General features: G+C 43.0%; 1 protein-coding gene across 1 annotated transcript in view; it reads left to right on the top strand.

Annotated features, from left to right (window-relative positions):
• The window catches only part of LOC115519922 (SPHK1 interactor, AKAP domain containing), a 122,174-nt gene extending 114,087 nt beyond the window's left edge, over positions 1-8,087 (top strand). Inside the window, 5 exon segments of the mRNA XM_032594125.1 lie at positions 3,497-3,673; positions 5,511-5,579; positions 5,581-5,595; positions 7,804-7,855; positions 7,946-8,087. Of these exon segments, the coding sequence (XP_032450016.1) occupies positions 3,497-3,673; positions 5,511-5,579; positions 5,581-5,595; positions 7,804-7,852 (310 nt within the window). The 3' untranslated portion in view covers positions 7,853-7,855; positions 7,946-8,087.
• Positions 8,088-12,526: the final 4,439 nt, after the last annotated feature.

The following is a 12,526-nucleotide window of genomic DNA, read 5'->3' as shown; positions in this document are numbered from 1 at the left end:
GAATGAATTCTTCTAATAATGCAAGGTCCTAACTTAGTAAACAGTTAGTCTCGGAAGTTTCATGTTAAATGAGCAAACAGATGGTTTTAGAAGCGTCTCCTTTGTGCTCAGTACTTGGCTAATTTACCCCCCTTTTGGGGGAATAGTTAGCTTCAATAGACTTTTCTTTCATTTGAATTTAATTAAATTCATCAAATGTCTTTTGGGTGCTGCCACTGTCTCACTTTCTCCCTGTTCACTTGGGAAAAATCTCGACATGTTAGAAAGGAAAACCTTTTTGCAGCAACTGTTAGTAGCACAGCATGTGAGAAAGAGCCACACCTTAAGGCTGTACCTATCCAGGAGGAATGTTAGAGGCAAGGATCCAGAGCTTTTGTGACATTTTCTAGGTCACAAGTTCATATATCAACTAAGGAGACTTTTAATTAAACCCCAGAATTTATATATTTGAAGTCCTACTCTCTACATCAGAACTCTTTTTTAAGAAACTAAAATGTTGGGGCGCCTGGGTGGCTCAGTCGGTTAAGCGTCCGACTTCGGCTCAGGTCATGATCTCGCGGTTCGTGAGTTCAAGCCCCGCGTCGGGCTTTGTGCTGACAGCTCAGAGCCTGGAGCCTCTTTCAGATTCTGTGTCTCCCTCTCTCTCTCTCTGACCCTCCCCCGTTCATGCTCTGTCTCTCTGTGTCTCAAAAATAAATAAATGTTAAAAAAAAAAAAGAAACTAAAATGCATCCATTTTTGGAGAAAGGATAATGGTACGAATCCTGAGATTGAAGAGAACTACCTAGGCTTTTCTGCAGCCCAGGATACTGTTTTGAAGGAAAGAGACGAAGTGTCTTGGGTTGCATCTCCTGGGAACAGACCTTAAGAGGGGGAGTTTCGGGCAGATAATCTGTTAGGGAGTGCCCTCCAGAGATAGGTGTGCATACATCTGTAGGGAGGTAGGAAAGGTAAGATTGTACAGAGAGATGCCCCCAAATGTGTTTGCAACGGACGCTTCAGCACGTCCTGCGGGAAATGACGCAGGTGGAAGGATCCGTCTCTTTGGTGCCAGGGGAGACAACGAGAGGCCTTTTGTGTCATTGTATCAGCTGGTTGTTTGGATGTTCGCTGAGGGAGGGTACAACCTTGGCAAGGTAATTGTCCGCCCCATGGTAATTCCCAGTGTGCTGGCAACAGCCAGTATTGTCTACAGTCAGCGTGCAATGGCCTAGAAAAGCATTCCATATCCATGACACCAGCTGTATTCTTCCTTATCACCTGAGAGATACACTCTTGCTTTTTGCCTGCAGTCTGTTGGTGTCCTTGTCTCCTGTGCTATTAGGTTTTGACGACTCTGTATGTAGTGTCAGGAGAAGGGTTCCAGGAGCATGTTCACAATTCTGTACATTTGGCTTTCTGAGCAAAGAGCGCTGGCAATCAAAGAACGATTGGATGGTAGCCCTAAAGGCAGAGACTTCTAGAGAGATGCAGAGATTTATATTTCTGGAGCTATTTGTTTACAATCCAGGGTGGTGAAGTAGAGACCATTTCGTCTCTCTGCAGAGAACATTTGGATTTGTTTATAAGGGATCTCTCTCTCTCCCTCTCTCTGTCTTTGTCTCTCTCTCTCTCTCCTTCTCTTTCTCCCTCCCTCTCTCCCTCTCACTCTTTCTGTTTCACTTCCTCTCTCTCCCTGGTGAAGAGGAGGGCAAATGTGTCAATAGCAATTCCTATATGAACTCCAAGCTTCATAATTTCGAGGTTTCCCTCCTGTGTTGCAAGCCTCACTACATGATTCTCCAGCATTGTTTTGTTTTTAGATTCCATATAAAAGTAAAGTCATACATTATTTGTCTTTCTCGGACTTATTTCACTCAACATAATACCATCTAGTTCCATCCATGTTATCACAAATGGCAAGATTTTGTTCTTTTTATGAGCAATATTCCATTGTATATATTTACTACATATTCTTTATTCGTCTCTTGCTGGACATTTATGTTGTTTTCATATCTTGGCTATTGTAAGTAGTGCTACGAAAACATAGGGGCGCATTGGTCTTTTCAAATTAGTGTTTTCGGTTTGGGGGGATAAATTCTTAAAAGCGGAATTGCTGGATCGTATGGTTGAAAGTGGAGAGAAATGGTTGGGGCTCAATTGTTAGGAAGCTAGAAAATACAGTCCGGACGAGGAGGAACGGGACAAAGCCCAAGAGTCTCAAAACGTGAGGTCTAATGTCTGACACCCACTCTTTTTGCAACCTTGGACAAGTCATTTAACCTCACTGGGCTTCTGCATCCCAATCTACAGCGAATCTATGAGGTTCCTTCCAAACCTAAATTCTAACAATTCAGAACGACCTAAACTAAGATAATTTCATGAGCATAGAGAAGGCAAGATCAATGGAAATAGAAGGACATGGGAAGGGGATAGGAGGGCAATTAGCATTTGGTTTAGATATGTTGATTTCAAAATATTAATGAGACAGATTGGATGTTTCCAGGAGACTGGCTGAAAAAAAAGAGCCCCCAGAAGCAGGAAGAGGGACCCTGGCCGGAGTTCAAGTTCAGAAGCTATCTTCAGAGGCAGGAGAGAGAGTAGAGGAAATTGTTCAGGACAGACTGGAAAGGAGGGCAGTGAATCCATCAGGGCTGTGATGGTGGCATGAAAGGAAACCCAGGGAACCAGGCTCCGGGCAAGGTGTGACCAGAGAGGCAGAAAGTCATGGGAGGCTGGGGAGGAAAGGCTGTAAGGAGAAAAGCCTGTCAGATCAGGGTTAAAGGCTTTAGAGAGCTACCTGACCTAAAAAAGCACCCAGAAAGGCAATACTGATACACATCAGAGGTTTCAAAGGGAGAGGATGATACAGAAAGGGAAGCCGCGACACCCAGTGCTCATCCCAACAGGTGCCCTCCTCATCTGACAATAAATTTCATATTTAAAAAAAATAATAAAAGCTTTAAAAAAAGAGGGGAAAGAAAGGTAAGCTACAAATGCAAAATGTGTTCAGAGGCATTTAGAGACAAACCGACTTGGTAAACCTCCAGAACCGGGTGGGTGTTTTTCTCCCACCATGCTCCACTTGCCACTTGCATTAAAATCACCTGCAGTGGTTGTTTAAAATGCAGGTTTCTTGCTCTCCTGGCAGAACCATTGGATCATAATCTCTGGGAGACGATGCTCCGGGCATCTTCATTTTAGACGCTACCGTCCCTCCTTTATTCTTCTGTAGGTAGCCCGGGGGGTTTCGACATGCTTTTGAAATGATTGGAGGGAGTCAGTAGAAGGAGATGAAATAAAGAGATGGGACAACTGAAGGGAGTAATCTCGAAAAGGCAAAATGGGACGGAGAGTGCCAGGAGAAGGGTCAGCCTAAAAGAAAGACTGCGCTTGTCTGCAACGGTCTCTTCCTCACTGTGGCAGAGACTCGCGCCCGCTGAGCAGTCAGCAAGGTCTTCGTGAAAAGCTCTGTCTTGTGCCTCCGCTCTTGGTAATGATGCCTTGCCATCTACAGTGCCGGCCTTGATGTAGCAGAGGCGGAGGTGTCCGCAGAAGGCAGAGCCCCCGATGAGTTTCCCAACCTTCCCAGCAGCAGTGGGGAGAGCACAGACAGCTGGTCCCAGCTCACCAACGAGGAGGACAATCCACATGATACCAGTAGCTTTCTTCAGCTCAGCGAGCGATCCATGAGGTACCTGCTCTTGACTTGACTTCCCAACAGGTCTCAACACAGATACTAGAAATGCTTCCTAAGTGGTTCTCTGCAAAGGGTCCCTAACAGGGCAAGAGAGAAAGCTCCCTGCTAGATCAAGGTGCCTGCCTGTCATGTTTTGGGCCAAGAGGTTTCTTAATATCCAGTTGTGCCTTTAATTACCTTGGCCAAGGTTAAGAGTCAGCTGTGTTTCTCTCTCTGCCAAGTCCCAGCTAGTGCAGTCAATGATAACGACTGAGAATTTTTAAATAAGGGCTGCTGTTACACCTGGTGTGTTTGATACTTTCTCTCTGGTTCATTTGTATTTCAGATGCAACCCAGACTGGGTTTACATGAGGCAAGTGTTTCCACATTGTGTTGTGTTGTTTGGCCTAATTGTTTCTCTCCCTTTCTCTCCCCTGACCTCTATATTGTTGTTCTGGGTAAGCAAGAGAGGAGTTAATGAAAGATCAGATTTGGAAAGACCCAAGCCCATCAAGAGACATAAACCGAACACTATCCCTCCGTGAGGTAGAAACGGAAAGAATCTCCACATTTCTGCCCTAAGTCTTATTTGATACTGGCCCAGTTCCACAGACTTTCCAGAAAGGCCAACGGGCAAATGGGACTCAGATGCATCTGGGTGTAATGGCTCCTTGGCAGTCTTATTTCTGGAAGTTCGGTCTGCTTAGACCCAGGAAATCTTAACATTGTCACACACTTTGTCTAAAATGCCCCCAAACTGGTGGGAAATATTACAATATAGAGATAGAGAGGAAAGAGAATTTCAACGTCTGGTCTTAGCAGAAGTTTACAGGGTTAATTACCTTGAGCGACGTGTTTGAGTCATCAGATTTCCATCAGTGAATATATCTGATGCCCCACACGAAACCCAAAGCCGGAATTTGAAACTGGAGGAGTCTAGGTGTTAGTCACGGTCCTCCCGAGGGAAGACTGCCCATTATATGACACACCAGCACTCACCCTTTGAAAACCTGACTGGAAGAGATGTCACTGGGAAATAGTGGGAGTATGAGGAAACTCGGTGAGCTTGCTAAAATTGGATGCATTCCATTTTGCAAGTACAGACACAGCCTAAAAAAAAATTGGCTCAAGTCAACTGTGTTTCAGCAAATAAATTCCAAGCTAGTAACTAGACCATATGTTGATTGTGTAACCCATGAAAATGATACATCAGCCCTCCTACTCCTCGATACATAAGGTATCAGGTATTGCTTCCCAACGATTTTACAACAAAGGAGCTGATTAAACTTTGGCATTGCCCAATTTTGTTTGTAAGTTCTGCAGTGCCATAGTTAAACAATGATCCAGGAGCATATTCTGTGGAACGCCCCTCAGAAAAATCCCGTGACAGGCAAAGGGAGAATGCGTGTCCCCTGGTTTCTGTCAGAAGTCAAAAGCAGGCAGATGAACATTCTGGTACCTTCCCCAGCCAGCATTCTCAGAAGTATCTTGGTCTCCATGGGAACACCGAGGAGTCTCTTGCTGCCAGATAAACATCCTCACTACACCTAGAATGAGGAAAATAAAAGTCTGGAGATTGTCACCCACTAGGTGTAGCCATCAAGCATGACACCACTACAGAAATTCGAAAATGACGATGACGATGACGATGATGATTGGCTTGGGCCAAAAACGTCTTTTGTGCCGTTTCCCCCTAATCTGTCCAGAAAAAAATCTTAATGTAGGGGTCCCCCAACAATATTCTCCCGGGGACCAAAGAAGGACCTCTTAGAAAAAAATGGCGGAACGTCAGTGTCAGCGGTGTGGCCAGGTGGTGGAGACAGGCATTAATATGTAACTTTTGCTTTGTCAGCAATGGCAACAGTAGTGCCACTAGCAGTCTTGGCACTGTGGACCTGGACATTTATCAGGAAAGCATGCCATTCTCCCATGATTAAGTAAGTAGCCACCGAGATGCAGTGATTGTGAGACCGCTACCCTAACTCCATCTGGCAATCCATTTGGTCATTGAGATCGTGCCCAACCACTGAATCATCATGTCCACGCTGCTGTGGTTCCATGCACTGGAGCAAGAACTAGGGCCTAGAATAGTCCTACCCTACCACCACTGGTAGGACCACCACGGGTCCTACCCTGCCCTACCACTGTCTTCTGGATTTCAAATCTGCCCCTCTGATAAAATCATTTCACAAAAAGCTTATCCGTACAATCAGAAAGAGATGTCATTTTACTTAATTGGACACAGAGAAGCAGAAATCCTTTTAGACCATACCATGCCAACCAACAGAGACTATTGTTCAATAGAATGTAATGTGAATGGCTTTTCCTTTACTCGTAGAAACCTGGGATAATCACTACTAAATGGGTCTAATACCAAGCGGGTGCTACAATGGAGACAGGTCATTGCCGTGCAGTGACTCTGCTCCCCACGACCTTGGGACCCTTCTAAAAGGTCTAAAAGACCAAGGGAAAATAGCACTTAGAGAAGCACATGTGTAACGTAAATTACAGTGCCAAAAAGGAGGACAATGCGAGGTCAGGACTGCATCCAGAATTTGTGATTATTCTGGAAAAGTAAATGAATTGAAATCTATTTTTGACCATTATGACTTAGCTTACTATTTGGAGTTTTCTGAAATCTGAGAAAAAAAACGAACTACAAGACTAACAGTGCTCCCTGATCTCCTTTCTCAGTTGCTCTCTATAGCTAAATCATTTTTGCTTCACTATGTAATCAGGTGTCTGGCCTGTGGGAGTATGCTTCAGCGATTGACGGTCGCCGTGCACCCTTTGTTTCATAGAGCCATTAGTCACAAGTAGAGATGAACACACACGTTAGCTTGGGTTTGCTTTATTCTTTTAAGGTAGGACCCAAATAAAAACAAACAAACAAAATATCACTTTGGGTTAAATTTATTTTTCTCTTTCAGGAAGCATTTGTTTAGCTACCCTTTTCCATCTTTCCCTAGGGTTTGAGCCTAGGACCCGCAGATTATATGCATCAGGGAAAACCAAAATAACCACCACCCATATCCGTGTCTGGCCGCTCCACGATAGCAGAAACAGTCTTATCATATTTCACTTAGATCACTTGCAGAGACGTAGAAGAGAATCTAGACCCTTGGGAAACTGGCCGTGCTTCTAGAAGTAATTCTGTAAGCATGGCAGAACACCCAAACTTTCTCTCAACATCAGGAATACAGTGGGATTTACAGCCAGCAAATCTTCGCAGGAATAGAAAATAAGAGAGAATACTGTCTCATAAAAACACACATTTTTAGGAGCTGCTATAGTCTAATTGCTAGACTGTACAAAAATATAAGACAACCACAGTCTTTGCAAGATGGCCACCTCCTTTCAACTGTTGAGCTATATGCTCTCATTTTGGAAGCACTTACTGAATCCTACCATTATATCAAGGCTTCCTAACAAGTACTTGCTGTATGAAAACACCTCAAACATTGACCATGACTTTAATGAAATACTTTGGTTTATCTCTAGTTCTTTATCACCTCCAGCCTCCTTCATCCTTCTGCTAGAAAGAAAAAGAAAATTTTCAATTTTAATTAAGATATTTCATTGTACAACTCAATTTTGCAGCCCATTGGTTGTTTTATCCCTTATTTCAGACTAAAATGCAGATTTGTTGCTACCATAGTTTAGGAAAAAAATCATCGTATCAGGATGGAAATATAGGGACCTTTAAATAACAGGGACCTTTATTTAACAGGGACTTTAAATAATAGGGACCTTTAAAGTCAAATACAGAAGAAGGATACATCCCCAAATCAGATCTAGTGGCCTACAAGATATTTCCTTGACTGTTCAAACTGGTGAAGGTTTGTGGAAGGGAAGTTGAGGAGAATAGATGGATGCATTTCTTCCGGTCTCCCCCACCAATTATCCCCACTAAAACTACGCATTTAATCTGGCCTCTTTTTAGGGCCAGGGTATTGATTGCAGACCCCCAATAATCCTACATAAGAGTCACATTGATATTTCCCAGTATTACTCCACTCTACGAAAACAATGGATCTAGAACGAATTTCAGAAGCTTGTAGATCGATACGACCCATTGCCTCATCATCCATTTGCAGCTTACCCTTTCTAAACATTACCAACCATATACTGTTTTTCTCCCAAAGTGAATTAGTAGAAGAAAGGAGACTCTTAAAGGACAGTCAGAAAACGTAGAGGGTAAGCCACATTCCCATAATTTTGACACACAATTTGCCTGTGATCTCCCCGTGGAAAGCATCATAAGACTGAGGTTTTGTCTGTGTTCAGAAGGCGCCTCTGGAGTGCAGGTGGGAGCGGCCAGCCCCCAGGGGAGCCTGCTGGTGATCAACTTGACCTGGAGCCAGAGTGCCCTGACGCTGAGCTTCGAGCCACTCTGCAGTGGATAGCAGCCTCTGAACTTGGGATCCCCACCATCTACTTTAAGAAATCTCAGGAAAACAGAATCGAAAAGGTACCATGTCGTGTGTTTGGATGTGAAAAAAGCTTCGTGGTTTTGTCACTGCTGGAAACTCAGTAACTTCCCAGTCAACTCACTTAAATTTGAATGATTTGCTCTTGACTTTCACCTTAAAATTGTGGCTAGAACTTTGAAAGCTTCCACCTGCATAAAATCACAATAACTGTTTCTTTGACCCTCAGTTTGTCTCGGCTCGTTGGTGGCAGTGGAAAGTGAATTGAGGAGCTGGGAACTCTTCCAGACTCTGGCTTTTTGATTGTTCCTTGGTTTGTTTGCTCTGTTTTGATGGTTCCTTGCTCTGGAACCAACCTCCTCATAACACTCATTTAAATAAAGGGTACAAGGGAAAGACCTGATATATATAAGAAACTAAAGTGAGGCCACATTGATATTTAAAACAGACTGTGGCATGATGTCAAGAAGAAGCATGTTTAAGTCCCTACTGAACAGGTTTGCATTAGACAGGCTTTCTCATGATCATTCTCCACCTACCAGCAGTATAAAGTCAGGGAATAGATCCTTTGCCAACCTCAACATTAGTAGCAACTGTCACTCTAACTCCCTATCTTTGAGACTGCCCACTAACCGCGGTAGAATCTCAATGATTAAGATTGACGCACAAATTCATCTGCCAATGTCTTCAAGCTCGATTTGCCCGCAATTTAAAAGTACGCCCCTTCTGCAAATGTTCACATTAATAATAATGTTGCTCTATTCGTTTTCTAGTGCTGTGGCATCAACTGCCACAAATTTACTAGCTTAGAACAATGATTCCCAGCCCTGTTGCCGGAAGTTTGGGTAAATTCTACTCGGCTCTGTGCTTAGGGACTTGCAAGGCAGAAAGCAAGATGGCAGCCTGATTGAGTGCTTGCCTGAACGCTGTGGGGAAAAACAGGCTTCCAAGGGTTTTCAGGTTGTTGTCCTAATTCAGGTCCTCGTGGCCGTGGGACTGACACCCTGTTTCTTTGCGGGACCACCTCTAGAAGCTGCGGCATTCCTTGTCATGTGGACCCCTTCGTGTTCTCAAACAGTCAGTCCCTTACTTCTGCCACCAGAGAAAACTCTCTGCTTTGAAAGGGCTTGTGCAAGTAGGTTAGGTTCACCCGACAGTCTCCCTTTTGATTAACTCAGAATCAACTAAAGAATCTCTTTCGCCATGTACAATAACATAATAAGGGCGTAATTATCTCATCCTACGTACTGAGGATTAGGGCAGAAATCTTGGGAGCCGTTTTACGATCCTGCTTATCACTGCCACGGTGCACTTTTGAATGTCTTATTGTCCCAAAGTACCTCCACGTATTCATTAAACTTGTTTCTCAACAACCCTGGGAGAAGAGCCAAATGGCTATTACTGTCGCTTTTTAATGGACAAGTCAGGATTCAGAGAGGCTGGCCCATGAGAAAGGATGGTAAAGGTGGCTCAGCCTAGTCCTGGAAACCTCTCAATAGTGTGTCTCTCTCAAGCTCAATGATCTTGGAGTTACAATCTGGATTTTCTCTTTAATGTGTAATTGCATTTTAATTCTCGCTGTCAAAAACTAGCAGCTTGAAATGAAAGATCCTTGATCATCTTGCCCATGTACATGGAAATTAGAACAGCTTCCCCATTTCTGTATCACCAGCCAATGGGATTGGCCACTGGAAAAACTGCAGAGACCTAATTTATACTGGCCCCTCCCACATCAGCCTCTCTCTCCAGCCAGTAATTTATATTTTTCTTCATGTCCAGGACTTTCGACCATTCTGTGCCGTCTTAATTTTGTCATACCTCTGTTGGCAAGATGATGAGTAGTTCACTACTTAATAGGGTCTCCTTCCATCTTACCTTTCAGCCTGCCCAGTGCAAAGAGTGGAGCAAAAGAACCCCCACATTGGACCCCTCCCTCTTTCTGTACACAATCCCAAAGACTCCCTGCCATGGGGAGGGGAACAAGAACTTCTCAGGCAAATGACGTCCTCAAATTCCTGGAAAAATGAAGGACTGGCTGGTTTCCAACTTCATCTCCAGAGCATCGCTAGGTCCATTTTCAGATGATCTGTTAAGAAAGTAGCTTTTTATCCAATCCACCATTTTGAAGAAATAACACAGGACTCCATGTGAATACGTGCCTCATAAATCCCCATTAGGTGAAAGGACAAGGGGTGTATCACTAACTTGATTAGTAACTTGATTATGTAAATCAGGCCCTGACTTGACATTTCTTTATCCTCACCAATTTTCAATTCTCAGAGGGGATGCCTGTCTTTGGTCATAGCTTTTTTTCTGAGAAAATAAACACTCCACGAGTGGTATCAAGAAAAACATTAAGTAATGTTTTACCCGTGCAATTTAGCATCAGATCAAGGAGCTTATTTCTAAGGATTGTAATTTTAGGAACTAAATTTCTCATTTTTTTCAGAGTCAGTTAAGGTTCTCTGCAGAGTGGCTTCTCCATAAATGGGCACTGTTTGTTGTTTGAGACCAAACTAGTTAAATAAAGCAAACCCTTACAAAATTTTTATATCCTTGCTTTTATCAGTGCTGCACTTGAACACTCAAGTGCTGATTCTGACTGTTTTTTTCATTGGTGAAGTAGCTATTTTCCAGTAGTGCGGAAGAGAGATTGTGGCCTCCCATGGGGCCGTGTCACACAAGGGTAGCACTGCTCCTCCTCAGCTTGGAAAGGGTTAAAGAAACATCTCTGTTAAGTTCACAAATGTCATTTTTCCCACCATCGCTAGAGTGTTAGATATCATTCACAGATCTACCCTTCAAGCCACCATTTGTGTGAATTCTGATTTTTTTTTAAAAAAATGAATTTAGTTAACAATTTTCCCACTTGTGTGTTTCCCACTCAGTGCCCCAGCCTGAAGCTAAAGGGCATAAACTAAAGGGGAGACGATATCATGAGTGAATACCGAAGCAGCTCATGTTTCCCACCATTGACCTTGGAATCAAGGGGCACTTAAAGTCAGCTTATAATGAATTTCAGCCTCGTTTCAACTCAAAAGGCAAATGCCAAACCTTTTTCCTGGCCAGTGTAGTGTCACTCCTTTCTGAAAAGTGACACTTTCATTTCAAGCTTTCTCTTTCATGGCATTTTCTCTACTCATTAAAATGCCATGTTCACTTGAAAGTTGTGCGCTCGGAACATTCATCAACTGTTCATTGAGCATGTACAACATACCAGGCACTGTTCTTGGCTCTGGGAATATAAGGAACAAAGGACACAAAATTCCCTACCCTCATGGAATTTCCATTCTAGGTCAGGAGCGACCCAGAGTAGGGTGAGTGTCATCCAGGGGAGACTCAGGTTATAAAGAGAAATCTATGAGCCAAGTGCACAGAATTATCTGGGACACTTGCTTACAATTCATCTTCTTAGGTCTTTTCTTAGCCCTGATCGCTTTCAATGGGGCCCAGAAGTATACATTTTTAACAACTTCCCTCAAGTGAAGCCATTTTGATGAGTACCAAAGTTCAAGACCCCCTCCCATAAGAAATAGCCCGAAAGAGTGACAGAATTTGAGTTGGACTTTAACTATCTTAAATTCCAGGGCAAATTTGCTGAGAATCCTAATGCCTAAAGATCTAAAACACTTTGTAAATGTAATTCGCGATGACTGACATCAGTTAAGTGTAATCTACTTAATTTAAGATGTAAAAAAAAATCATGACAGCAATTGTTTTTTTTTAACAAATGACATAAACTGGCCAATTATTTTTCCTTCTGGATCCAAAATATCATTGCTCTCTAGCTCCTTTTCTAAATCCAACGAGCTCTTGTGAGGTAGAGTGGCCTGATGCCTGGCTTCACTGTAAATCAGTGCCTTTCTCATCTTTATGCATTTGAGAATTACTTCTTTTTCTTGGAGGTGATAAAAAAAAAAAAAAAAAAAAACAGAGGAAAAAGGTATATGCATGCCTTCCTAAGAAAGTGAGGGTCATAAGAGAAGTGACCTTGCCTCTAGTTACTCATTCCATTCTACTTGCAAAATGGTAGAAGGGCAGTAAGAAAAAGGAAGGAAAAATAGGGAAGATTTTATACTGTTTTAGTCAGCTCAGACTACCTGAACAAAATGCCATAGACTGAGTGGCTTAAACCAAAAATGTATTGCTCACAGTTCTGGAGGCTGGGAATTGCAACATCAAGGTACCAGCAGATTCCATTCCTGGTGACAGCCCTCTCCCTTCCTATGTTCTCATATGGTAGAGAACGAGCTCTGGTGTCTCTCTTCCCTTTCTTATAGGAGAATGAATCTTACCATAGGAGTCCTGTCCTCATGACCTCATCTAAACCTAATTGTCACCCAAAGGCCCTGCCTCCCAATACCATCACTTTTGGGTTTGGGACTTCAATATATGAATTTGGTGGAGAATGCCAACATTAATGCATAATAGATACTAA

The sequence above is a fragment of the Lynx canadensis genome, chromosome C1 (assembly GCF_007474595.2).
Source record: "Lynx canadensis isolate LIC74 chromosome C1, mLynCan4.pri.v2, whole genome shotgun sequence".
Classification (NCBI taxonomy): Eukaryota; Metazoa; Chordata; class Mammalia; order Carnivora; family Felidae; genus Lynx; species Lynx canadensis.
Note: the sequence above shows the minus strand (reverse complement) of the source record. Positions and strands in the feature narration are given on the sequence as shown.